This window comes from Mirounga angustirostris, unplaced genomic scaffold (assembly GCF_029215605.1).
Source record: "Mirounga angustirostris isolate CCGP_5_RB_7025 unplaced genomic scaffold, mMirAng1.0.hap1 SCAF_5, whole genome shotgun sequence".
NCBI classification, from domain to species: domain Eukaryota; kingdom Metazoa; phylum Chordata; class Mammalia; order Carnivora; family Phocidae; genus Mirounga; species Mirounga angustirostris.
In genome coordinates this window covers 60,397,849-60,422,138 of record NW_026991713.1, presented here as the reverse complement: position 1 = coordinate 60,422,138, position 24,290 = coordinate 60,397,849, and the positions used below count along the sequence as shown (strand labels likewise).

The window sequence follows — 24,290 nt, the reverse complement described above, 5'->3', positions numbered from 1 at the left end:
GGGATTTGAGCCTTAGCCCGGCTTCATGCGGGAGTCCAAGCCCTTAACACCACACTGCCTCCCTCAGGTGTCGGGGCCATACTGACGTCGGGCCCGGAGGTCACCAAGGTGAGAGAGGAGGAAAACCTGAGAGCCGCCTCGGCTTAGGGCAGCCGTGTTCCTTCGGATGCTCCAGCGCACGAGTCTGCGGGACTGCAGGCATTCTCCATGTTACGGAGGGAGAGAGAGAAAATGGGTCTTTATTTCGGGCGGCCCCGCAGGTACCCGGGAGTCGAAGGAGCGGGTGTCAAGGGAAGGCAGCGGCGGGGGCCAGAGCGAGAGCCGCAGCCCTGACCGCCTCTACTCTTCGCCGCGGGCTTCGGAAGTTGGGCGCCAGTGTGGGGACAGGAAGGCGGGGCAGGGGCGGGGCTTGAACGCCTCACCCCGTCACGTGATGGGGCCATCATGGCGGCGGCGGCCAGAGGCCCACCCGGCTCCCGGAAGCAGGCTGTGAGGGGCGGGCGCGCTGCTGGAACCCAAACCCGAGCCCAAGCCGGAGGTAGAGCGGGCAGGGCGGCCGGGCGGCCCGGAGCCGGACGTGTCCGGGGCGTCCCCGCAGACCGGGGCAGCAGGTGAGACGGGGTCTGGGCGAGGTGCGAGCAGGTGTGGCGGCGCTAGGGCGCTGGGCTGGGGCTAGGGGGCGCAGGGGGGTGCCTATGACCTGGAGGAGCGGGAATCCGAAATGCACGCGCGTGACCCTGAAGCAACTCCGGAGGCCCGCGCGGGCGGGAGGGATGCCCTCGACAGATGGAAAGACTTTGAGGGCAAAAACGAGCTTCTCAGAGAGAATGGGAGGTGATACAAGTATGCAGAAGCTGTAGTGGAAGAGGACAGCACCCCTTTAACTTGTGGGGCTGGGATTATTGTATTAAAGGGACTCTCTCTTTGCTATGCCGGGCAAGGGTGGGGCGAATGCTCAATCTTCCCCCTTCTCCTCTTACCCCTCCCTGCCCCACAGTGTCCTAGGAGACCTGCTCTGGCGGTCCACTCCACCCACCCACCCAACTGGTCCCTCCAGTCTGAGCTCTAGGGGAGTGGAGTTGAGGGGTGGGGAAATGCAGTTGGCAGGGGGGAAGTTGGGTGGAGCTGTCTTCTGCTTCCACACCCAGCCCCTTGACAGTGCTACCTGGGCAATGGATGTGATTCCGAACCCCCCTTCCTTCCCTAGGTCGTCCGGGGGCCCGCCATGCTGGTGACTGCCTATCTTGTTTTTGTGGTCCTCCTGGTCTCCTGCCTGGGGTTGGAACTGTCAAGATGCCGGGCTAAGCCCCCTGGAAGGGCCTGCAGCAACCCCTCCTTTGTTCGGTTTCAGCTGGACTTCTATCAGGTCTACTTCCTGGCCCTGGCAGCTGACTGGCTCCAGGCCCCCTACCTCTATAAACTCTATCAGCATTACCACTTCCTGGAGGGTCAGATTGCCATTCTCTATGTCTGTGGCCTTGCCTCCACAGTCCTTTTTGGATTGGTGGCCTCCTCCCTTGTGGATTGGCTGGGTCGCAAGAAGTCTTGTGTCCTCTTCTCCCTCACTTACTCTCTATGCTGCTTAACCAAACTCTCTTGGGATTACTTTGTGCTGCTGGTGGGCCGAGCACTTGGCGGGCTGTCCACGGCCCTGCTGTTCTCGGCCTTCGAGGCCTGGTATGTCCATGAACATGTGGAGCGTCATGACTTCCCTGCTGAGTGGATCCCAGCTACCTTTGCCCGAGCTGCCTTCTGGAACCACGTGCTGGCTGTAGCGGCAGGTGTGGCAGCTGAAGCTGTGGCCTGCTGGATGGGGCTGGGGCCTGTAGCGCCCTTTGTGGCCGCCATCCCTCTCTTGGCTCTGGCTGGGGCCTTGGCCCTTCATAACTGGGGAGAGAACTACGATCGGCAGCGTGCCTTTTCAAGGACTTGTGCTGGAGGCCTGCGCTGCCTCCTGTCGGACCGCCGCGTGCTGTTGCTAGGCACCATACAAGCCCTGTTTGAGAGCGTCATCTTCATCTTTGTCTTCCTCTGGACGCCTGTGCTGGACCCACATGGGGCTCCACTGGGCATTGTCTTCTCCAGTTTCATGGCCGCCAGCCTGCTTGGCTCTTCCCTGTACCGCATCGCTACCTCCAAGAGGTACCACCTCCAGCCCATGCACCTACTCTCCCTTGCTGTCCTCATCGTTGTCTTCTCCCTTTTTATGTTGACTTTCTCCACCAGCCCAGGCCAGGAGAGTCCAGTGGAGTCCTTCATAGCCTTTCTACTTATCGAATTGGCCTGTGGGCTATACTTTCCCAGCATGAGCTTCCTGCGGAGAAAGGTGATCCCTGAGACAGAGCAAGCTGGTGTACTCAACTGGTTCCGGGTGCCCCTGCACTTACTGGCCTGCCTGGGGCTCCTAGTTCTCCATGACAGTGATCACAAAACGGGCACTCGGAACATGTTCAGCATCTGCTCTGCCGTCATGGTGTTGGCTCTGCTAGCGGTGGTGGGGCTCTTCACCGTGGTCAGGCACAATGCTGAGCTGCGGGTGCCCTCACCCACGGGGGAGCCCCATGCCCCTGAGCTCTAACCCTGTTCCAGGACAAAGGGCCTGGGAAGGACTCTTGAATCCCACCTCCCCAGGGTTGTACAGATCTCTCCATGACTGACTTTGCAACTGTCTGGGCCCTCAGCCTGTCCTGGGGCCCCTCCTGCCAGGGCTCTGGGTTGGGGAGCACATGGGGGTGATGGCTGGGAAAGAAGATGCCAAACGTTGCCTCTGTGTTACTCCCTCTCCCCTTTCCATTTAAAAATAAACACTTGTAATCGATCGTTGATGTGATTTGCTCATCCTCACTTGCACCCACCTCGGTAGTTTCTGATGAGTGGGCACCTGGAGAGTTGGAGGATAGAGGTGGGCTCATCAGCAGAAGCCACTTGTATTTCTAGCCTCTCGAAGACTGTCTCCAGCTTAAACTGAGAGCTGTAGCATTGCCTCTTAGCAGAAATGGGTGGGAAATGCCTAGGTCTTCTATATCTTGTCACCCTGGGGACAGGTACCCTCTCTAGTTGCCCAGCAAGACCCTTGCTCCACATCCAGGGTGAGAGAATCTCTGGAGCATGTGGGGTGAATGCCACTGAACAGAGATTCCAGGGGCTCGAGTTGCTTCTGTGACCACCCTGTGGGGCAAATCTGGGAACTTCCTGCAGAAACAAGCTTGCAGCTCAGCACATGTATGCTACCTGCCTTCTGCCCCTGTGGCAGAATGCTCCATTTGTCCAGCACCACCTGGGTCCACCCGGGCCTGTGTCCCGTATCCTTGCACGAAACCTAAGTGAAGGGCTGCCAGGAGGAGAAAACAGTGACTGGCTGAGGGACTGGGACACCTTGTCTGTACCTGACTCTTCCCCGCCCAGCCTCAGTGAGGGTGAGGAAGCCATCAGGGCAGGAAACTGTACCAGTGGGAACACCAGTTCTGTGGGCCCCTCCCTGCCTCACATGATTTTATCTCCCTTTCCTCCTCCCACCAAAACTCGGGCTTCTCAGGGGAAGCAGAGCCAGCCTTAAGAAAGGGGGGGTAGGGTAGATGAAGGGAGGGTAGGCTCGGGGGTATGTCCTGGAATTTGCTTGAGCTGGAGATGGGGGATCCACCCATTTTGGAAAGGATTGACGCTATTTCCCTGGGTCCCAGTCTACTTTCCAGACAGGAAGATGCAAGGTGTACCAGGACCTGCAAGTTCTGACCTGTGTGGAGAGATAACATCAGCTGGTGCTGCAGGAATGTAGTGTGGATGCGCTTCTGCAGGGGGAAACTGAGGGGGAGGGATGGATGGGGGTCTCAGGTCCCTCTTCAGTGAGGAAAAATAAAAGGTCCCCCACCCAGACTGTGGGGAATAGAGGTTGAGGTTAAGTACAGAAAAACAGATACCTTTTCCTTCCCCCATCTTGAGGCTAAGAGAGAGTCTTCTTGCAAAATTCCACTTCCTCTTTCTGCCCCGTTGAGCTGGACCTAGCTATATTTTATAGTTATTTGTAGACTTTCCGTCTCTCTCTACCATAGTGTGGTCTCCTTGTGGAGAGGAGCAAGTTGTGTTTTATTTGCCTTTGTCTCCTCCATATATACACACAGTGGGTGCTCTGCCTGTGGCTGGCTCAGTAAATATCTGGTGAGGAGACAGGCTAGCTCACACCTGGCTTTTCAAGTGCTGCCCATTTGGGAAGTCTGTTAGACTGGAGTCCAGAGCCTAGTTAGTGATTTGTTGTTTGGGACGACAGTAATTATTTACTAATGGAAGCATGAGGGGGCCCCACATTCCTAAGTGATAAGGAAATAGGAAGAAGAGACAGACTAATGAGGCTCCTTTAGTTTTGTCCCTGCTGAGCTCTCTCCAAAGGGGCTGGATAGAGTGGGGAGGGCTCTGTCTCCTCAGATGCACAGGGCGTTAAGAGCTCCAAGGCATCTTAGACACTGTCCATTCAGCCTTAAATATATTTTCATTAGGCATCCACTGTATGCCATGCAGTGTATTACTAGGTGCTGGCAAATTTCTTTTACAAAGAGCATGTAGCAAGTGAATGGCAAAGCCAAAGCTAAACTGTGCTTCTTGCTGCCTGCCTAGTGCCCCTTCTATGACAGGTACTGCCTGTGTCCCCTGGGTCTTTGCTGATCTGCCTTTTCCCCCTCTAGCCTTGCTCCTTCATCCCAAGCCCGGTCCTGGGAGAAGGGCAAGAGACTGGGAGTGTTTGGCCTCAGCCATCTGGTCCACTTTTCGGTATCAGCCCATAGGGGTCAAAGGAGAGATGGATTCTCCTGCCTGCAAAATACTGCTTATAATGCTCTGCGGAGAGGCCGTATAGGCAACTGGTTAAGAGCATGGAACTGGAGCCCAACTACCTGGGTTCAAATGTGTGCCTTAGTTTCCTCATCTGTAAAATAGGAATGATAATACAGTCTCTGCCCCCATAGGGCTCTTTGGAGGATTAAAAGCATTGTTGTATTTAAGTGCTTAGAACAGCACTTGGCCCACAGCGTAAGCACCACATAAGTGTTTGCTTTTATATTTTATTTAAAAATTTTTTCAATCCAGCTGAGCCTAACCAGATCTGGATGGAGCTATCATGGGGTATAGAACTTTCCAACGCATCCCAGTGGCTGGGTGATTCCCAGAAGTGTTTATCTTTGGTCCTGGCCCAGATAGAAGTATCAAGCTATTTGAGAGGCCCTCTACTCTGATGTATATGAGCAGCTGAGTAGGGTGTCAGTATGTTCCACTTGAACTCATTTCCTCTTCCTCAAGTGGGAAGGTCAGCTTGGTGTCAGACTTGATACACACCACTATCTTTCACTAAGAGGCTCCTGATTTTCTGACTTCCCATCCAGCTGGACACATGATTATTTGATTTGGAACTTCTAAGTGATCCTGAGGAGAGCAGAAACATCCCAAGGAACCAGGATCCAATGGACGAGAAGGCAGGAGGATTGGGTCATGAGGACAGCACTGGGTTCTGAGGCCTGGAGGACTGTCTCTTCCTGGAAATTCAGTCCCTGCTCAGGAAGAGGAGGGGCTTTTCCCAGCTAATGGCCATGGCCCCTTGGCTAGTTCTAGGTTCTATTCCCCATCACTGTTCCCCTAATCCCAACCCTGTGGTTCTCTCTGTCCCTTTTGTTATATTTTGCCACCACTTCCTCACAGAACCACAGAATAGAATTATAAAACAAAAATTTGTCATGCTTGGGATTAGATCTAATGTTACAAAATTACTTCGTGGGGTGCCTAGGTGGCTCAGTTGGTTAAGCGACTGCCTGCGGCTCAGCTCATGATCCTGGGGTCCTGGAATCAAGTCCGTGTCGGGCTCCCCGCTCAGCAGGGAGTCTGCTTCTCCCTCTCCCTCTGCCACTCCCCCTGCTTGTGCTCTGCCTCGCTCTGTCAAATAAATAAAAATAAAATCTTATAAAAAAATACTTCTCATTTGCTTTAAAGTTTTTTTTACAGTAAAGTTTATGAACTCACTGTAAAATGATCAAATGCAAATACAGAAATATATGTTTAATATAAACAACGTATATGATTTATATATAAAATGTAAAAAAACGACAGGCTCCCTTAATCTCACTCTTCGTATAGGCTCCCACTATTAAATGTTTGGAGTCTAATCCACAGACTTAATATTAGGGATTTTTTTTTTTGTTTTGTTAGTTTTGTTTTGTTTTAAGTAGACTCTATGTCCAACGTGGGGCTCAAACTCATGATCCCAAGATCAAGAGTCCCATGCTATACCTACTGAGCCAGCCAGATGCCCAGTTGGTTGTTTTGTTTTTGTTTTTAAATAAAAATTCAATCAGGGGCACCTGGGTGGTGCAGTCGGTCAAGTGTCTGACTCTTGGTTTCAGCTCAGGTCGTGATCTCAGGGTCATGAGATCAAGTCCTATGTTGGGCTCCACTCTCAGTGCTGAGTCTGCTTAAGACTCTACCTCTCCCTGGCCCCTCCCCACCATGTGCGCACTCTCTCTCTAAATCAATCTTTTTTAAAAAATTGAATCAAAGTGTTGAATCGTGCTCTTCTGCAACTTTTTACATAACAGTATATCTCATTTTTTCTCTTTAAAACAGCTGAAATTCTCAGAAAGACTATACAGTCTTCATGTATCTCTGACATCTTTATATGTCAATACATACAAGACATGCTTTTTAATGGCTGCAAAGCATTGTTAGAGCCTTTGGAAAGCTTTTCAAGGCTATTCTATTTGAGGCCGGCAGAACCCCTGGGAAGTAGTGAGGCTTGATGTTACTATCCCCATTTCACAGATAAATAATACATGGAACTGGGGCTAGAATCCAGTTCCTCTGTTCAGGTTCAAATTCAGAGTTCTTTCCACTATCCTGTGCTGTCTCTTTATAAGCTTGGGCTTCAGGTGAGGGATTGAATTTTGTGACTCAGGTTCATACTGGTCAGCATTTATTAATCTCTTAATATTTAAGGAACTTCCTACTTCTTCTAAGAAGTAGAAGATGAATAAAAAAGGATGCATTCTCTGCCCTTAAGAAGTTTAGAATCAAGTAGATGTAATACATAGGAAAAAGTCCTAGAACACTTGCTACACAACATGTAAATAAATAAGCACTTATTGCTAAGGTGTAAGCAAGAGGAAATGAGTAGTGTGAAAACTGATGTATTCATTGATCATTTAAGAAGACCTCTGTTGGGTCCCTTATGCTACAAGAGATATGTATATAACATACAAATGTATGTCTATAACATACATTTTGCGCCGATATTAGTATTACCATTCCAACACCAAGATTCTTTGGTAATGTTCTTGTTCTTGTCTTTGTTTTTTTAAAATAGTCTTCTCTGCTAGATTCTGTGCTCCTAAAAGAGGTTGATGATAATGAAGAAAGACGATGATTGGGGCTCCTGGCTGGCTCAGCCAGAAGAGCATGCCACTCTTGATATTGGTGTCCTGAGCTCTAGACCACGTTGGGTGTAGAGATTACTTAAATAAATAAAATTTTAAAGAAAGAAAGAAAGACGGTGATAGATAAGGATGAGTTATCCAATAGAATTCATCAGGAAAAAGTGAACTGGAAGACCAGAGTTTTGAACTGAATTCTTTGGCAGAGGAAGGAAAGAGAAACAGAGCCAACCGAATTTGCACGTTTGGGGAAGTAGTTAGTACTTACAAACGTAAGCCATTAAAGACTGAAATATCCCAGTGAATGAGTTTTCCCGGTTCTTCCCTTAACCCTCCCCTCTACCCTCCATCCTCCATCAAGGAGCACTAGATCTCTGTCTTCCTCATACAATCCAGTTGATGGAGTTGATTTAAAGAGCAAGGCTGGAAGGCAGAGAGAGAGCTGGAAGTCGCCATGGTACTCCTGTCAGTGCCCTCAGAAATTTATATTTTTAAAGAATTCCAGGAAAGGCTACGCCCTATTTTCCCAGTAACCCAAACCGCGTGAATTTCCAAGTAAGTTCTTTTTGTTGTCTAGCCTACTTCTCTCCTCTTGAAATTTAAACTTTCTTAGCTCTGAAGATAAAGAAGAGAAGAGGGCAGAGTTCTGGCCCTCCCGATAGCTACTAAGCGACGGATAGGTGAGGATCTCTGCCTTGACCAGAAAAAGTGGGGAAACCCGCGCCCCCAAGAGGCCTTAACGCCCACAGCAGCACGACACCACCCCCGGCGTCACGTGACGGGGCAGCGCAGCGGATAAACTACAACCCCCACAGCGCCGCGCGGCACGCCGGCGTTACAAAGCTCTCTCTGATTGGTCACTGGGGATATTTGAAAGGGGGGGCTGGCGCGGAAAACGAAGGTTGCGTCTTGGATTCTTGCGGAGTGCTCTTTCGGGCGAGTAAGTCCTGGACTTGGGTAGGAGGTGACGTCTGGGGCAATAAGGCCTGGAGGGACTCGTGAGCGTGTGTATGTGCCAAGGTAAGGTGGGGTCCCCGGCGCTGACTTGAGGGAGAGGCGGGGGCGACTCTGCGAGGAAAAGTTGGGAGACCTCAGGACGTCTTGGTGGGCGCGGAACTCGGTGGAGGCCTCCGGTGTGGGGCGTTGGGGTGGTGGGATGGGTAGTGAGACCGGGATTAACCCGGAGGAGGGAAAAGCGGAAGCGTCGGTTTATAACGGGAGCCCACTGTCCTGGCATGGTGTTTTTTACCCCGATAGGATTTCTTTTCTTTTCTTTTCTTTTCTTTTCTTCTTTCTTTCTTTTTTTTTTTAAGTAACCTCTACACCCATGGTGGGACTCGAAGTCACGACCCCCGAGATAAAGAATCATATGTTCCACCAACTGAGAAGCCAGGCGCCCCTCCCGATAGGATTTCTGATGGGATTCTTTGGCCCCCTTCTTCCGCAGCCTTCAGGCCCTTCTCCTGTCCTCCATTTCGCTCCATTTCGATTTTTCTTCACCTTCTCTAATCCTCCTTTTCTCTAGCCCTCCAACGCCATGAGGAACTTCAAAGGAATCAACTTTGGGACCTTACTAAGCAACCCGAAAGAGGCTGAAGAATTGCTGCCCGACTTGAAGGTAGGGGTGCTGTCTAGTTCTGGATACACCTGACTTCTCAAGATGAGCTCTTTTGTTTTTGTCTTATTTAAGAGACAGTTTAATTGGAGATCCTCTCCTGAGCAACCCTATTTCTAGTTCTCTTTCCCTACCTTGGCTATCCCAATCACATCTTCCTCTCCTCTTAGGAGTTCCTGTCCAAGCTTCCAGCTGGTTCACCCAGCTGCCGATCTGATGCTGAGAGGAGACAAGCTTGTGATGCCATCTTGAGGGCTTGCAACCAGCAGCTGATGGCCAAGCTGGCTTGCCCTAGGCACCTGGGGAACCTGCTGGAACTGGCAGAGCTGGCTTGCAATGGCTACTTGGTATTCACCCCCCAGCGCTCACCCCTTTACCTGGAACGAATTCTCTTCATCTTTCTGCGGAACATTGCCACACAAGGAATCCCAGAGGCCACACTCCGGTTCGCTCAGCCCCTCCATGCCTGTTTGATGCAGTGCTCCCGCCAAGCTGCTCCCCAGGACTATGAGGCTGTGGCTCGCGGCAGCTTTTCTCTGCTTTGGAAGGTGGCAGAAGCCCTGGAGGAGCGGCGAGCTGCACTCTCGGCTCGGCTGAAGGCCTTGAGCTTTCTAGTGCTCTTGGAGGATGAAAGTACCCCTTGTGAGGTTCCCCACTTTGCTTCTCCAACAGCCTGTCGAGTGGTAGGTGCCCATCAGCTATTTGATGCCACCGGGCACAGTCTGAATGAAGCAGATGCTGATTTCCTAGATGACCTGCTCTCCAGGCATGTGATCAAAGCCTTGGTGGGCGAGGGAGGGGGTTCTCCTGGTCCTCTTTCTCCCCAGAGGGCCCTCTGTCTCTTGGAACTCACCCTGGAACACTGCCGTCGCCTCTGCTGGAGCTGCCACCATGCCAAGGCCACCAGGGTAGTGGAGAAGGCCCATGATTACCTAAGGAACACCGATCTGGCCCCCAGCCTCCAGTTATGCCGGCTTGGGGTTGAACTGCTACAGATTGGGGAGGGAGGACCTCAAGCACTGGCCAAGCTTCTGATTAAGGCATCAGCTCTCCTGAACACCAGTGTGGAGGCACCATCACCCCCGCTGCGGGCGTTGTGTGACTGCTGCCAGTTCTTCCTCTCAGGCCTGGAACGAGGCATCAAGAGGCGCTATGGACCTGATGCTGTTCTGGGCCTCTTCGCTTTTCTTGGCGGGTACTTCTCTCTCCTCCGGCAGCTGCAGGATGGTGTGAGTTAAAGACCTAGAGGTAGGGTGGGAACGTGGTTCTGCAGACTGTCGGGCTAAGGTCTTTGGTAAGATCTGAAAGCCCTGGCTCCCTCCGTGGTAAGCCACTCTCTGGATTATGCCTAGCCCACCCGCCAGCAAACCTAGTCTACGCTGGGAGGGCAATGGCCCCTTCTCATGTCCTCCTTCCTACTCCCTGGGCTGGGTCCGCTCTCCAGGACGCTGGGCCAGGCTTCAGCTTGGAGCTCCCACTTCATCTCGGCCCCTCAAACCAACCCCTTCCTTCCTCAGGTCTGTGGGGATTCCTCCAAGCAGCAGCAGGCTTTAGTTCAGATGCACTTCCAGGGACTTCATCTCTACACTGCGGTGGTTTATGACTTTGCACAAGGCTGTCAGGTACAGTCTGGGAATCAAAACACCTGGACAAGTCCTCGGTCTGGGGTTGCTCCACTGCCCTGGTAGAGCGTTGGGATGGCCTTGGCTTTGGGCTCCGGGTGGGGTAGATGTCACCTTGGACCTAGTATGTCTCCTCTCACCCTCAAGCCCTTGTTGTCCCTTTAGGTAGCTGATGTGGCTGACCTGGCCCAGCTAATGGAAAGTTGCAGATCTACTGTGGTCTGGATGCTGGAGGCCTTACAGAGCCTGTCAGGCCAAGAGCTGACTGACTATCTGGGCATGACTGGTTAGTACCTTGGGGCCCAGAGGTGGGGGGATGGTCATCACTCACTAGGCAGACAAATAGCACTTGCTGGATGGTTCTGACTACTCTGGGGACTCCTTATGGCTTAAGGAAGAGTGAAAAAAATGTAAGTGCAAGTGACGCTACGTTTAACAGCAGTAGAGAAGTAATGAGGCTAACTTATAATAGCAGATGTAAGTTTTTCCCCATTGACTTTGAAATATGATTTGGTGTTTCTTTCATGAAAATGTTTATACCTGATATGCAACTTTATGACCTTTCTATATGTTTACATTTTCAAGAACATTTGTAACTTAAGTTTTTTTAAGAACCACATAAAAATGCTTTAAAAATCAAATTGCATGAAAGGGCATGTAGTTGGAAGTGACTCACTCCTAATCCTGGTTACCAAGTTCCCCTCTGCAGAGGCAACTAATATCAATTTTTTAGGTATCGTTCTAGGGCTATACCAGGTATATATAAACCAACTTGCATATGTACTTCTCCCCACCCTTTTAATTGAAATGTATAGACAGAAAAGTACTAAGATCATAAGTGTATGGTTTGCTGGATTTTTTACAAAGTGAACATACTTTGTAACCAACATCTAGGTCAAGTAAGAGCATGACTTAGACCCCGGGAAATCCATCCTTCTGTCCGCCCTTTTTGTGACCAGCCTCCCCAACAGCATAGATTAGTTTTGTCTATTTTTGTTTTTGTTTTTGTTTTTAAAGATTTTATTTATTTGACAGAGAGAGACAGCGAGAGAGGGAACACAAGCAGGGGGAGTGGGAGAGGGAGAAGCAGGCTTCCCGCCGAGCAGGGAGCCAGATGCGGGGCTCCATCCCAGGACTCCAGGATCATGACTCGAGCTGAAGGCAGATGCTCAACTGACTGAGCTACCCAGTTGCCCCTATTTTTGTATTTTATAATAAGTTTTCCCCTCATTTTACAAAAAGCATGGCCCATTAGTTTAAATTACACAAACCCAATCAGTTCAGTCATTGGGAGGTTTTGGAGAACTTTTCACATTCATATAGTCGATGGTTGAACCTTCCCATTGAGATGAAAATATGATTAGGAGTCACAAAAATTACTAGCATGCAAATTCTTCCCAGAATATTGAAGACTGAATTTTTCCCCAACCATCTACATTGATAGCCAAATGCTATATAAACTCGAATTTAGGAAAATGTTATTCATTCAACAAATACCTGTTGAGTACCTACCATGTGCTAAGCACTGTCCTGAGTACTTGGGTGTATCAGTAAACAAAACAAAGATTCCTGTCCTCACGGAGCCACATTCCAGTTGGGGGAGAATGATAATAAGCAATAGGATAATTATCAATATGTTAGAAAATGATAAGAAATATGGGGGGGAAGGAATACTAGAGCAGGATAAGAAAGGAAATTAGGAGTTCAGTGTGGGTGAGGGACAAGTTACCATTTAAAATAGGTTGGTCGGGCGCCTGGGTGGCTCAGATGGTTAAACGTCTGCTTTCGGCTCAGGTCATGATCCCCGGGGTCCTGGGATCGAGTCCCGCATTGGGCTCCCTGCTCGGCGGGGAGCCTGCTTCTCTCTGCCTCTGCATCTCTCTCTCTCTCCCTGTCTCTCATGAATAAGTAAATAAAATCTTTAAAAAATAAATAAATAAATAAATAAAATAGGGTGGTCTCGGGGCACCTGGGTGGCACAGTGGGTTAAGCATCCAACTCTTGGTTTCAGCTCAGGTCCTGATCTCAGGGTCATGAGACTGAGCCCCACATTGGGCTTCACGCTCAGTGAGGTCTGCTTGAGATTCTCTCTCCTCCTGCTGCCCCTCCTGCTCATGCTCTCTCTGTCTCTCAAATAAATAAATATTTTTTAAAAAATAAAATAGGGTGGTCAGGATAGGCCTCATTGAGAGAGTGACATGAGCAAAACTTGGAGGATGTGATGAAGTTGGCCATGTAGACACCCGGAAAAGGACATCCCTGGCAGAAGAAATAGCCAGTGCCAAAGCCCTAAGGCAGGAATTGGTCTGGTGTGTGCAAGGAATAGCAAGGAGGCTACTAGGGTGGCTTCCATGGAATGAGGGAAGGAGAAGGAGGTATGGGACAGGCCAGAGTGTCTCCCCAAAATTGCTGCCCTTTGGAGCAAGATGAAGACGAAAATTGGTATGTGAGGTGAGATGGGCCCTGTGTGGGGATGAGGACTCAGCTCTTATAAAACAAGCGCCAAGGGGCTGGCTGGTGTGGGTTTGCCTTACCGGAGTGGACCTCATGGGCCGCCTTGGAGCAAGAAGGGGAGAGCCGCCCCTCTCTTATCCCCTAGCAAGAGGCATTGCTGTCTGATCTAGAAGCTGCTGAACCGACCACAGGTTGAGCTCCTCTCTACCGCCTCTCCCAACGGGAGAGGCAGTGGGAACTCTTCTGCTGGCAACCATTCTCTCTCTCACCTGCAGCCTCTTACACCAGTAACTTGGCCTACAGCTTCTATAGTCACAAGCTCTACGCTGAGGCCTGTGCCCTCTCTGCGCCCCTCTGTCAGCACCTGGGCTTGGCGAAGCCGGGCACCTCTCCTAAGGTGCCTCCTGAGAAGGTACAAGGGCAGGAAGGGAGGTTGGGTTGGTGGCCTGAGCAGCATGAAAGAGGCTGGCCAGGGCCCTGCCTTGGAGTAGGGACCAGGACTTGCGGCAGCGTTTCCCACACCTCACTTGCACTGTTACTCATTTCTTTTTATTGTCTCACTTTTTATATTTAGCCATGTCCCAAGCTGGTGGTTCTCAAGCTGGTCGCACATTAGAATCACCTGAAAATCTCTGGTGCTAGACCCCAGGTGGCTGGATATTTTCCGAGTTCCCCCTAGGAGGTCCTTTCAGTAGCCAGAGTGGGAGCCGCTACCAGGATACCCATGAAAGGATGGGTTGGCTGGGATTGGCGGCCGCGACGGGTTGTAGAGGGCCTGGGATTTCATCCTGAGTGAGCTTGATGAGCCTCTCGAGGATTTAAGGGAAAGCATGATACCAGATTGGCATTTGGGGTTTCTCTGGCATCACTGTGGTGAATGAACAGAGCGCAGGGACAACGCTGGGCGCCGGCACTGCTCTAGGAGCCTAGACGGGAGAGGTGGGTGTCTGAGGCAGCTTCCCGAGGGCTGGGGAGACGTGAACGGGTTCACCAAGGCCAGGATTAATCTGGTAAGTGACTGGCTGTGAGGGAGGGAGAAAAGTCAACGATGGCCTGGCATTTCTGACTGAGGAGAAGGCGCTGACTTGCTGGGAGAGGGGTTACAGGAGAAGGAGCAGGTCTTCAGGGCTGTGGGGTGGATTGAAGCTTCCGGCTGGGAGCCCCGGGGTATTTAGTGCTTAGGCGTCTTCTGCCTCCGGGGCAGGGGTTGGGGCCCGAGGCCCACCCTGTGGTGTGTGTACCCGTGCGGGCACGGACTCACCCATTGTTACAGACTCATTGGTTCCTCTCTGCAGTTTGGTCTGTTCGCTTTCTCTGGTCAGTTGCACAGGTTCTTCCGGCTACATGGAGAGAGTTTGAAGAAACTGGGTAAACAGGCCCAGGGCTGCAAGATGGTGAGTTTGTGGCTGGCAGCCCTGCGGCCCTGCAGCCCCCAACACATGGCTGAGCCAGTCACCTTCTGGGTTCGGGTCAAGATGGATGCAGCCAAAGCAGGAGACAAGGAGCTACAGCTGAGGTGAGTTGGTGGGGAGAGAGAGAACCATGTTTGCTCCCTGGCTAGAGCTGGCTTTGGTACTCGTGGTCTCGGTCATCCTTCCAGCTGAAAAAGGCACTGATTCCTGCCTTCACTGTTACTCGTCAGGCGCCTGCTATAGGCCAGCCGCTGTGCTAGGTACTAGGGGAGCAGTGGCGATGGGCAATGCTCTTGCTTTCACAAGGCTGGGCCTCCTTGGCATGGGGCGGAGGCTCCATGCTTCACGGGCTCCCTGACCTGGTGCTGGGCCTGCCTTCTCTCAGGACTCTGCGAAACAGCCTGAGCGGCTGGGACCCAGAGACCCTGGTCTTCCTGCTGAGGGAGGAGCTGCAGGCCTATAAGGCCGTGCGAGCGGACACGGGGCAGGAGCGGTTCAACGTCATCTGTGACCTGTTGGAACTGAGCCCTGAGGAGACACCGGCTGGGGCCTGGGTTCGAGCCACCCATCTGGTGGAACTGGCTCAGGTGCTCTGCTACCACGACTTTGCCCAGCAGACCAACTGGTGAGGAGGCTAACTGAGGATGCCACTCTTGCTTCTTGCTCTGGGTGCTCTGACCCTCTTCAGAGGCTGTTTCCCTTTCCATGTCCCTGAGCATCCCCTGCAGTTTGTGGCCGCAGGAGCTCATTCAGAGGGTGGGGCTGGCTGTCCTGCAGAAGGCCCTTCCCAGGATGCTGTGGCAGGTACCCGCATTGGGCCCAGCTTCAGCGCCCCCTTTCCCTCCAGCTCGGCCCTGGATGCTGTCCAGGAAGCCCTGCAGCTTCTGGAGTCTGTGAGGCCCGCGCCCCAGGCCGAGGATCAGCTTCTGGATGATAAAGCACAGGCCCTGCTATGGCTCTACATCTGTACTCTGGAGGCCAAGATGCAGGAAGTAAGTGTGGCTGCTGTACCGCGCAACTCGGGGCGGGGATTATTTTCCCCAGGCCCACAGTGAGCTGACGCCTGCCCCCTTTTTTATCCTGATCTCCCCATCCAGGGTATCGAGCGGGATCGGAGAGCCCAGGCCCCTAATAACCTGGAGGAATTTGAAGTCAATGACCTGAACTATGAAGATAAACTGCAGGAAGATCGCTTCCTATACAGTAACATTGCCTTCAACCTCGCGGCAGATGCTGGTGAGGGCTGTGAATGTAGTGTGGTGGATAAGGTCTCCTCTGTGGCTTCCTCGGAGCAGAATGGGGACCCTGGGTATGGGAGAGGTGGGCCTGTAGGGTGGGAGGTGGGCACAGAAGGGAGAGGGTGTTCTGGAGAAGGCTGCGTTCTCCCCAGATAACCCACGCTCCGAGAGAATGGCTGGTCCCTTTCTTCTGACTTCTAGCTCAGTCCAAATGCCTGGACCAAGCCCTGGCCCTTTGGAAGGAGGTGCTTACAAAGACGCAGGCGCCCGCCGTCCGGAGTCTCCAGCAGACAGTGGCCTCGCTGCAGACCCTAGCAGCCCTCTATCAGCTGGCGGCCAAGGTAACAGGGCAGGGTGCTAACACAGCCCAGAAGCCCAGCTCCTTCCCCTTCTTTGACCTGCGAATTTGCTGAGAGGCCATGTAACCCCGTGTGGGCTCTACCACCAGCGTCCCTAAGTCGAAATCCAAGCTCCATCCTTTATTAGTAACTCGCCTTGGCAAGTGACTTAACTTCCTAAGCCCAGTTTCCTTATCTCTACAATGAGGACAATAATAGTACTGTGTCGTCGTGTCGTCAGCGCTTAGTGAGAGAACATGTCTGGGCTGGGCCTAAGCATAATATTCAAGTGTCAGCAAACTATTATTAATTCTTGGATAGTTTGAGACCTGTATACTCAGAAACATACAGAGATACCTAAAGGCCCAATTTTACCTTTTACACGCAATGTCAGGCCGTCTCACAGACTCCCTGAAGCTCCTCCCTGGCCACCACGTTAGGAACCTCCGAAAAAGAACATGGCACATCCACGACCTTTGTTACTGCAGCCAATTGGCCATATTTCTAGCATGAGGACTGGGGGAAGCTGCCTCAGCCCTGGACCCGAGTCTTGGCTCTACCACATACCTGTAATGTAAACTTAGACAAGCAGCTGAGCCTGTGTCAGTCATAGTATCTTCGGCTATGGTCGTCTATAAAATTCAGGTTAGAGTCACTATGAAGATTAAATGAGTTGATGCACATGAACCTCTTTTTTTTGGACAATTCGGGGTTTTTGGTGTTTTATTTTTGAAGATTTTATTTATTTGACAGAGAGAGAGAGCATAAGTAGGCAGAGCGGCAGGCAGAGGGAGAAACAGACTCCCTGCTGAGCGGGGAGCCCGATGCGGGACTCGATCCCAGGACCCTGGGATCATGACTTGAGCTGAAGGCAGATGCTTAACTGACTGAGCCACTCAGGCGCCCCGAAAACTCGATATTTTTATTATGACTTTACTTTTGAAGCTTCATTTTTTTTTTCAAGTTTGTTTATTTTTTTGTAATCGCTATACCCAACGTGGGGCTCAAACTCAGGACCCCAAGATCAAGAGTCCCATGTTATTTCAACTGAGCCAGCTAGACGTTCCTTCAAGTTTTTTATTTTTTAAAATTTTTAAAATTTAAACTCAATTAACGTATAGTGTATTATTAGTTTCAGAAGTAGAGTTTGGTGATTCATCAGTTGCATATAACACCCAGTGCTCATTACATCGTGTGCATCACCCGGTTACCCCATCCCCCCATGCCCCACCCCTCCAGCAACCCTCAGTTTGTTTCCCTATAGTAAGAGTCTCTTACGATTTGTCTCCCTCTCTGATTTCGTCTTATCAAACTTTTTTTTTAATTGAAGTATGATCGACATACAATACTATATTAGTTTCAGGTGCACAGGACAGCGATTTGGCAATTCCACACATTACCCGGTGCTCACCACGATAAGCCATACTTTTCATCCCCATGACTTACTTATTTTATAACTGGAAGTTTGTACCTCTTGATCCCCTTCACCTATCTTGCCCCCCGCCCATCCATGTAAACCTCTCAGCACAGTGCCTGGCCCATAGTAAGCTCCCAGTAAATCCCGGCTGTTGATGCTGACTGGCACCTAAGCTTTCAAACAGGAGGGTCGATGGTGGTCGTCTCCCTCACTGCTCCCCTCTCAGGCTCCTTGAGGGTGACTGACAGTTGCTCTGTCTGTAGCCACACTCCATCCAGGCTCTGAGGTCAGACCGAGGTCTCCAAGGGCTGGGGAGCCGAGGGTAGAAGTGGAGGTTCCAGCAGGAGCTGGGTAAATTTCCCGCTTTTGGCTGACCAGCCCCTGCAGGCTCTGGAGGTCCTCCTGCTTGTACGGATCGTCTCCCAGAGATTGGAGGACCACGCGAAGGCAGCTGGCTCCTCCTGCCATGCCGCCCAGCTGCTCCTGACACTCGGCTGTCCCAGCTATGCCCAGGTGAGTGCCCAGCCAGCCAAGCCTGGAGCTACAGGGGGGACCCGGCCTTAGCAATGCATCTTTTCTCTAAGTAGATAAGATACCGAAGGGGCATCTTCCCTGCCTCCGATCGCCACATCCTGCTGGAGGATCGTAAAGTGTGGAGTGGTTGGGAGGCAGCTGTGGGAAGAGGAAGCGTCTTTCCTTCTCACCGCAAAACCATTGTTCGCTAAGTCTTACAGATCCTGCCCCAGGAATAGGCCGCTAATCCTGTATTTCCCCACCATTTGCCCCGGTCGCCGTTTCTCCACTCGCTTAGGACTGTGCTGACACCGCCTAGCTGGTGTCCCTGCCCGTGGCTTCTCCCTTCTGCACTTTGTCTTCTAACTACCGCTAACATGATCTTTTTAGATGTGGTCTTGTCTTTTTTCCTGCTGACAGGATTTCATTGGTTCCTCCATTACCTGAAGGATGCTGTCTAGATGCTTTGCTTGGTATCGCAAACCTTCTATATTCTGGCTCACTGGTCCTCGCCACTCCGTGCCCCCCCCCCCCCCCCCCCCGCTCTGGAACTTATGTCCATCCATACGAGTTGCTTTACAGCCTTGTACATGCCGCCTCTCTTTGGTTGTGTTAGCCCCTCCACCCTAAATGCACCTCCCCCACCCCCCTTTTTTTTATTCAGCCGACTTCTACTTTCTTTTCAATTGCTCTTTCATGAAGTATTTTATACGTCCTCTTCTTCAAGGGCAGAATCCCCTACTTTCCCTGGGTCCCCATACCACTAATGGTATTGTGTCTTGATTACAAAGGCATGCCTGCATCCCTACTGCACTGCAAGCTATTGGATGGAAAGTCCTACTTACTTCCTTTTTTTAAAATATTTTTTCTAGGGGTGCCTGGGTGGCTCAGTCGTTAGGCGTCTGCCTTCGGCTCAGGTCATGATCCCAGGGTCCTGGGATCGAGCCCCACATCGGGCTCCCTGCTGGGCGGGAAGCCTGCTTCTCCCTCTCCCACTCCCCCTGCTTGTGTTCCCTCTCTCGCTGTGCCTCTCTCTGTCAAATAAATAAATAAAATCTTTAAAATATATATTTTTTTTTTCTAATTTTTAGTTTTTTTAGTGGGGGGCAGGGCAGAGGGAGAGAGAGAGAATCTTAAGCAGGCTCCACACCCAGTGAGGGACCCAAAGTGGGGCTTGATCTCAAGACCCTGAGATCATGATCTGAGCTGAAAGCAAGAGTAGAATGTTTAATTGACTGAGTCACCCAGGTGCGCTGTTAATATTTTATTTTTAATTTCTCGTGGGGCTCGAACTCACAACCCCTAGATCAAGAGTCATACACTCCACCAACTGAGCCAGCCAAGCACCCCAAATCCTGCTTATTTCTTATTCAACTATGTCTTTCTAGCGTAGTGGTCAACCAAAAGATACTAACTGAACATTTTAGTGAGTGAATGAATAACTCTTTTTTTTTTTTTTTAGATTTTATTTATTTATTTGAGAGAGAGAATGAGAGAGAGCATGAGAGGGAGGAGGGTCAGAGGGAGAAGCAGACTCCCTGCTGAGCAGGGAGCCCGACGCGGGACTCGATCCCGGGACTCCAGGATCATGACCTGAGCCGAAGGCAGTCGCTTAACCAACTGAGCCACCCAGGCGCCCGAATGAATAACTCTTATGTAGATTATAATATTTGAAATAATTTCATATTCAGTTGCATGTGTTCTGCATCTCACTTGCAAGTGCTTTAATCCACTTTAATTTGAAAAGTCTGGCTGCCTCTCCTTATCAGCATGCTCACGCATCCCATGATTGTTTCCTTAGATACACCTCGAAGAGGCAGACTCAAGCCTGAAACTTCTGGATCACACTACAGACACGTACCTGCTCCTTTCACTGACCTGTGACCTACTTCGAAGTCAACTCTACTGTGTTCACCAGAAGGTATTTCTCACTTTCTTAATCCCCAAAGTTCCCAGGTATTGGAAGGATTTTAGGATTTTCAGGGTATTTGTGTGGCTTCTGAGATTTCCCTGAAATTAGGAAGAATATTCCTGACCTTGAGAAGCAGTGCTGTTTCCTCGCCTTGCCCTCTCCGATGAAATGTCACCAGCACTCCTCTAGGAGAGGCACAGTCCTTCCCATTCTTTCTCAGTCTCCTCAGTCACACTGTCTAGTCCTGTGATTAGAAACTGGGATGACAATGATCTTGGGAAGGCACTGGAGCCCTAGAGTAGAAATCAAATGGGATGCAGAAGACCTGAGTTTTCTCACAAACCAACTGTGTGAACTTAGCTGAGTCATATGTCCTGTCAGGCTACAGTTTTCCCCACAGCTCTTATCATTCCCCAAAGCCAGGGCTGGGCCAGAGGATCTCCAGGGGCATTTTAAGTTCCGAATCGCTGATCTGACTTCACTCACTACTCTCCTCCGGCCCTCCCTGTCTCCCAGGTGACGGAGGGCGCCTCTCTGTTGCTGTCTGTGCTTCGGGACCCTGCCCTTCAGAAGTCATCCAAGGCCTGGTATTTGCTGCGTGTCCAGGCCCTGCAGCTGGTAGCATTCTACCTTAGCCTCTCATCGGACAGCCTCTCAGCCTCCCTGCGGGAGCAGCTCTGTGCCCAAGGTGAAAAAATAGGGGGGTTGATGGCCCTTCGTGGTCAGATTGTGTGGTTTGTCCGCTCTCGGCTCTTCTCAAGCCCTTGTCCCCTCTGCTGTCCCAACTGTGTGGATTAGCCTACCTGGAGGCTGCCCAGAGTAGGCCTGGGGTAGCATATGAGTTTCTGTTTGCCTGTTCCCTAACTGACCACTTAGTATTTGGCTAGAATGCTCTTCTGACAAGGATTCTCAGGCCCCGTGTGGTCTGAGGGAAAGAGTTCTGTGGTTGAGTCCCTCTGCCTTAGGCACAGCAGGAGAAGAGCACAGCATGCTTGGCCTTTGCTCCCTTAGTAGGTGAAGGTGGTGGCAGTGGCGGCTGCATCATCTCCCTTCTTGTCCCGCCCCCCGCCCCCCCCCGCCCCCCCCCCCCGCCACACACAGGCTGGCAGACGCCTGAGATCGCCCTCATCGACTCCCATAAGCTCCTCCGAAGCATTATCCTCCTGCTCATGGGCAGTGATGTGCTCTCGATTCAGAAGGCAGCTGTGGAGACACCATTTCTGGATTCTGGTGAGTCTGAGGAAGAGAGCAAGGCCCTGTGGGCGGGAACAGGCTCCATGGTGGGGCCACCAGTTTTGCCTCCAGAGGATCCAGGCGGTGACTGAGGAATGACGGTCCTGTCTCTCTCCTTTGCTACAGGTGAAAATCTGGTACAAAAGTGGCAGGTTCTGACCCAGGTGCTGAGCTGCTCGGAGAAGCTGGTCTCCCGCCTGGGCTGTCTGGGCAGTGTGAGCGAAGCCAAGGCCTTTTGCTTGGAGGCCCTGAAACTCACGACGAAGCTGCAGATGCCACGCCAGTGAGTGCCGGGCGGGAGGAGGCCGAGTCCAGAACCCGGGTGCCCACATGCTGGACCGCGGGTTCCCAGACTCTTCCACAGCTTCCACAGGTTAACCTGTTCTGTTTGGACGGGTGGGGAGAGTACGTTCCGTGGCAAAGTAAGTGGGACATGCCAAGTTACCAAGGTTAGACATCCTTATTTCCTCTAGGACTTCTCACGTCCTTCAATAATGCTCATACACATTGTAACTCTCCAAAAGGGAGACCCAGTGTACAGTGTTTCCCTAAATCCCTTTGCCCACAGAATCCTTTTTTTTTTTTTTTGAGGAATGTCATTTGGGAAATCTGTCCTCATATGCAAGGCTGACTTGGGGTGAGAAAGCAGTGTAGAGGGTTTTTCCCGGGGAGCCTGGAAGTCAGCTGGAGGCTGTGAAGGCCTTTCAGAGGCTAGGAGACTGCCCCCACTCTGCCTGTGAGAGGGGCCAAAAGACAGAGTCTGGGAAAACAAAGGCTTGCACACTGGCAGTCGTCTCCTCTCCCGACAAGGTGCGCCCTGTTCCTGGTGCTGAAGGCGGAACTGGAGCTGGTGCGCAGCGACATCGACCTCTGTCAGTCGGACCTGCAGCAGGTTCTGTTCTTGCTCGAGTCTTGCACCGGTGAGCAGCTGGGGGGCCCTCCGCACCCGCAGGCGGTGGCAGGAGGGGCCCACGCACTGCAACACACCTGTGTATGTGAAAGTGTGGTGCCCTTCGAGATCAGTCTGACTTCCGGTCCCCCGGGCAAAGCTCCTTCTACTTCGGTCAGACCACTGGTCTCCCTCCTTCAGATGGTTAATCCGTGACTAACCCTACCTGGCTCTAGTTTTCAGCACTAATACATTTTGGCTATTTATATTTATTTTCTAGTTTTTTAATTTTTTAATTTTTTACTTTTAAGTAGGCTCCACACCCAATATGGGGCTCAAACTCACAACCCCGAGATCAAGAGTGGCATGCTCCTCTGACTGAGCCAGCCAGGCACCACTGCCTATTTGAATTTAATTTAAATCAAATTTAAAATTCATTTCCCCAGTCACTTGCCGCATTTCATGTGCTCGTAGCCACATGGGGCTGGTGGCGATTCTCTTGGACAGCACAGACGTTGTGTCCTCAGGAGGGCTTAAGTTAGTAATAAAATAGCTTATGATACATTTTTTGCTTGTAACCACTTTTATCTCTAGTATTTCACTGGAGCCACACAAAACCCTGGAAAGTCAGGTAGACCCATAGATTCTTTTTTTTTCATTTGTAAAATGACGAGGTTGAGAAATTCAGCATTTGGGGCCAGGATCATGGGCCTAGTGGGGGGAAGGAGCCAGGATTGAGACGGGGGCCTCCCGGTGCCGGCCTGCTACCCTGAGCCATGCAGCCATCTCAGCTGCAGCTCTGGGGGCTTTGTGGGTTGTGTTAATCCACTGTGGAATGGGAAGAAAACACTAAGGATTTTATTGAAAAAATAACAAGCCATATTAACATTTCGTATGTCTGTACAGTAAATGGTACAAGTAGTAAGTCAATAACACCAATATGAGGGAATTGGGCCCTGGAGTAGCTCAGGAAGCACTTGGTAATTCTGGTTTCACTCTCGCCAGAGTTTGGTGGACTAGCCCAGGACCTGGACTCTGTGAAGAAGGTCCACCTGCAGAAGGGCAAGCAGCAGGCCCAGGCCCATCGTCCTCTGGAGCTTCCAGAAGAGGAGCCCTTCCTAAGAGGCCCTGCTCTGGAGCTGGTGGCCACTGTGGCCAAGGCGCCTGGTCCTGTAGCACCTTCTACTAATTCTTCCCCTGTCCTGAAAATGAAGCCCCAGCCCAGCCCTGGCTTCCTGACGCACCTGCCCACGTGTGACTGCTCGCTCTGTGCCAGTCCTGTCCTCTCGGCAGTCTGTCTGCGCTGGGCATTGGTCACAGCGGGGGTGAGGCTGGCCACGGGCCATCAGGCCCAGGGTCTGGATCTGCTGCAGGTCGTGCTGAAGGGTTGCCCTGCAGCCACTGAGCGCCTCACCCAAGCTCTGCAAACTTCCCTGAATCACACAGCACCGCCCTCCCCTGCCCCAAGGCTCCTGGATGAGCTCTTAGCTCAGGCCTACACACAGCTGGCACTGGAGGGGCTGAGCCAGCCATCAGACAAGAGCCTGGGGAAGGTCCTGGAGTCAGGGCTGAAGTTTGTGGCAGCGCGGGTTCCCAACCTGGAGCCCTGGCGAGCCAGCCTGCTCTTGACTCGGGCCCTTGCAAAGCTGGCAGGCCTCAGCTGCTGCGCTGGCCAACTTTTTGCCAGCTCCTGGGGCTGGCAGCCACCACCCGTAAAACCATCCCCAGGCTCAGAGCCCTCTAAGCCTCGGAGCCAAAAACATTCTGGAAGAGGGCGTCATCGGGCGGCCTCTTCTACCCCGTCCCTCCATAATACCTCTCTGAAAGGTCTGGAAGGTGGACTGCCCTGTACACCTAAGCCCCCAGGCCAGGTCAGGCAAGCAGGCCGTCGCGTCCCTTTCACTGTGTTTGAGGAAGTCCTCTCTACAAAGAGCAAGCCTGAGGTTCCCAAGGCCCCGAGGGTACAACAGAGGGTCCAGACGCGCCTCAAGGTGAGGCGGGACTGTGGCTAGGTGGTGGGGGTGGTGTCAGGTGGGGTGGTTCTGGAGAACTGTGCAGAGTGGGTGTCTCTGTGGAATAGTTTCCCAGGCCTGCTGGGACCTTTAGCTCTACTGTTATCGGCAGGATCCCAACATCTTCCACAGAAAGACAGTTCTACCTTGGTTTCAGACAGAAGGTGCTTTCCTTAACTCTCTGGTTCCTTTCCCTTTTCATCCTTCCTCCTTACCTTTTGTTCCCTCCTTC

At 51.7% G+C, this 24,290-nt stretch overlaps 2 protein-coding genes across 4 annotated transcripts in view; both read left to right on the top strand.

Moving 5' to 3' along the window:
* Nucleotides 1–470: 470 nt before the first annotated feature.
* On the top strand, nt 471–2,819 carry MFSD5 (major facilitator superfamily domain containing 5). Its single transcript, XM_045873351.3, has 2 exons — nt 471–611; nt 1,208–2,819. Exon 2 carries the CDS (start codon nt 1,226–1,228, stop codon nt 2,576–2,578), a length of 1,353 nt encoding a protein of 450 aa, XP_045729307.1. The 5' UTR covers nt 471–611; nt 1,208–1,225; the 3' UTR covers nt 2,579–2,819.
* The window catches only part of ESPL1 (extra spindle pole bodies like 1, separase), a 29,835-nt gene continuing 6,020 nt past the window's right edge, over nt 476–24,290 (top strand). Inside the window, exons 1-18 of one of the 3 annotated variants that reach the window (XM_045873349.3) lie at nt 476–611; nt 8,929–9,021; nt 9,189–10,247; nt 10,536–10,640; nt 10,806–10,926; nt 13,370–13,506; nt 14,417–14,610; nt 14,892–15,131; nt 15,354–15,498; nt 15,604–15,742; nt 15,946–16,085; nt 17,878–18,012; nt 19,814–19,933; nt 20,441–20,612; nt 21,026–21,154; nt 21,284–21,440; nt 21,968–22,077; nt 23,052–24,037. In XM_045873349.3, coding sequence (XP_045729305.1) covers nt 8,941–9,021; nt 9,189–10,247; nt 10,536–10,640; nt 10,806–10,926; nt 13,370–13,506; nt 14,417–14,610; nt 14,892–15,131; nt 15,354–15,498; nt 15,604–15,742; nt 15,946–16,085; nt 17,878–18,012; nt 19,814–19,933; nt 20,441–20,612; nt 21,026–21,154; nt 21,284–21,440; nt 21,968–22,077; nt 23,052–24,037 — 4,170 coding nt within the window. In that variant the 5' untranslated portion in view covers nt 476–611; nt 8,929–8,940. Of the gene's footprint in view, nt 612–8,009; nt 8,424–8,928; nt 9,022–9,188; nt 10,248–10,535; nt 10,641–10,805; nt 10,927–13,369; nt 13,507–14,416; nt 14,611–14,891; nt 15,132–15,353; nt 15,499–15,603; nt 15,743–15,945; nt 16,086–17,877; nt 18,013–19,813; nt 19,934–20,440; nt 20,613–21,025; nt 21,155–21,283; nt 21,441–21,967; nt 22,078–23,051; nt 24,038–24,290 lie in introns of those variants that run through there. The other 2 variants (XM_064591190.1, XM_045873350.3) reach the window with 2 other exon arrangements.

Coding starts and splice junctions, on each gene's coding strand:
- MFSD5 (XM_045873351.3), top strand. CDS start 1,226: ATGCTGGTGACTGCCTATCTTGTTTTTGTGGTCCTCCTGGTCTCCTGC.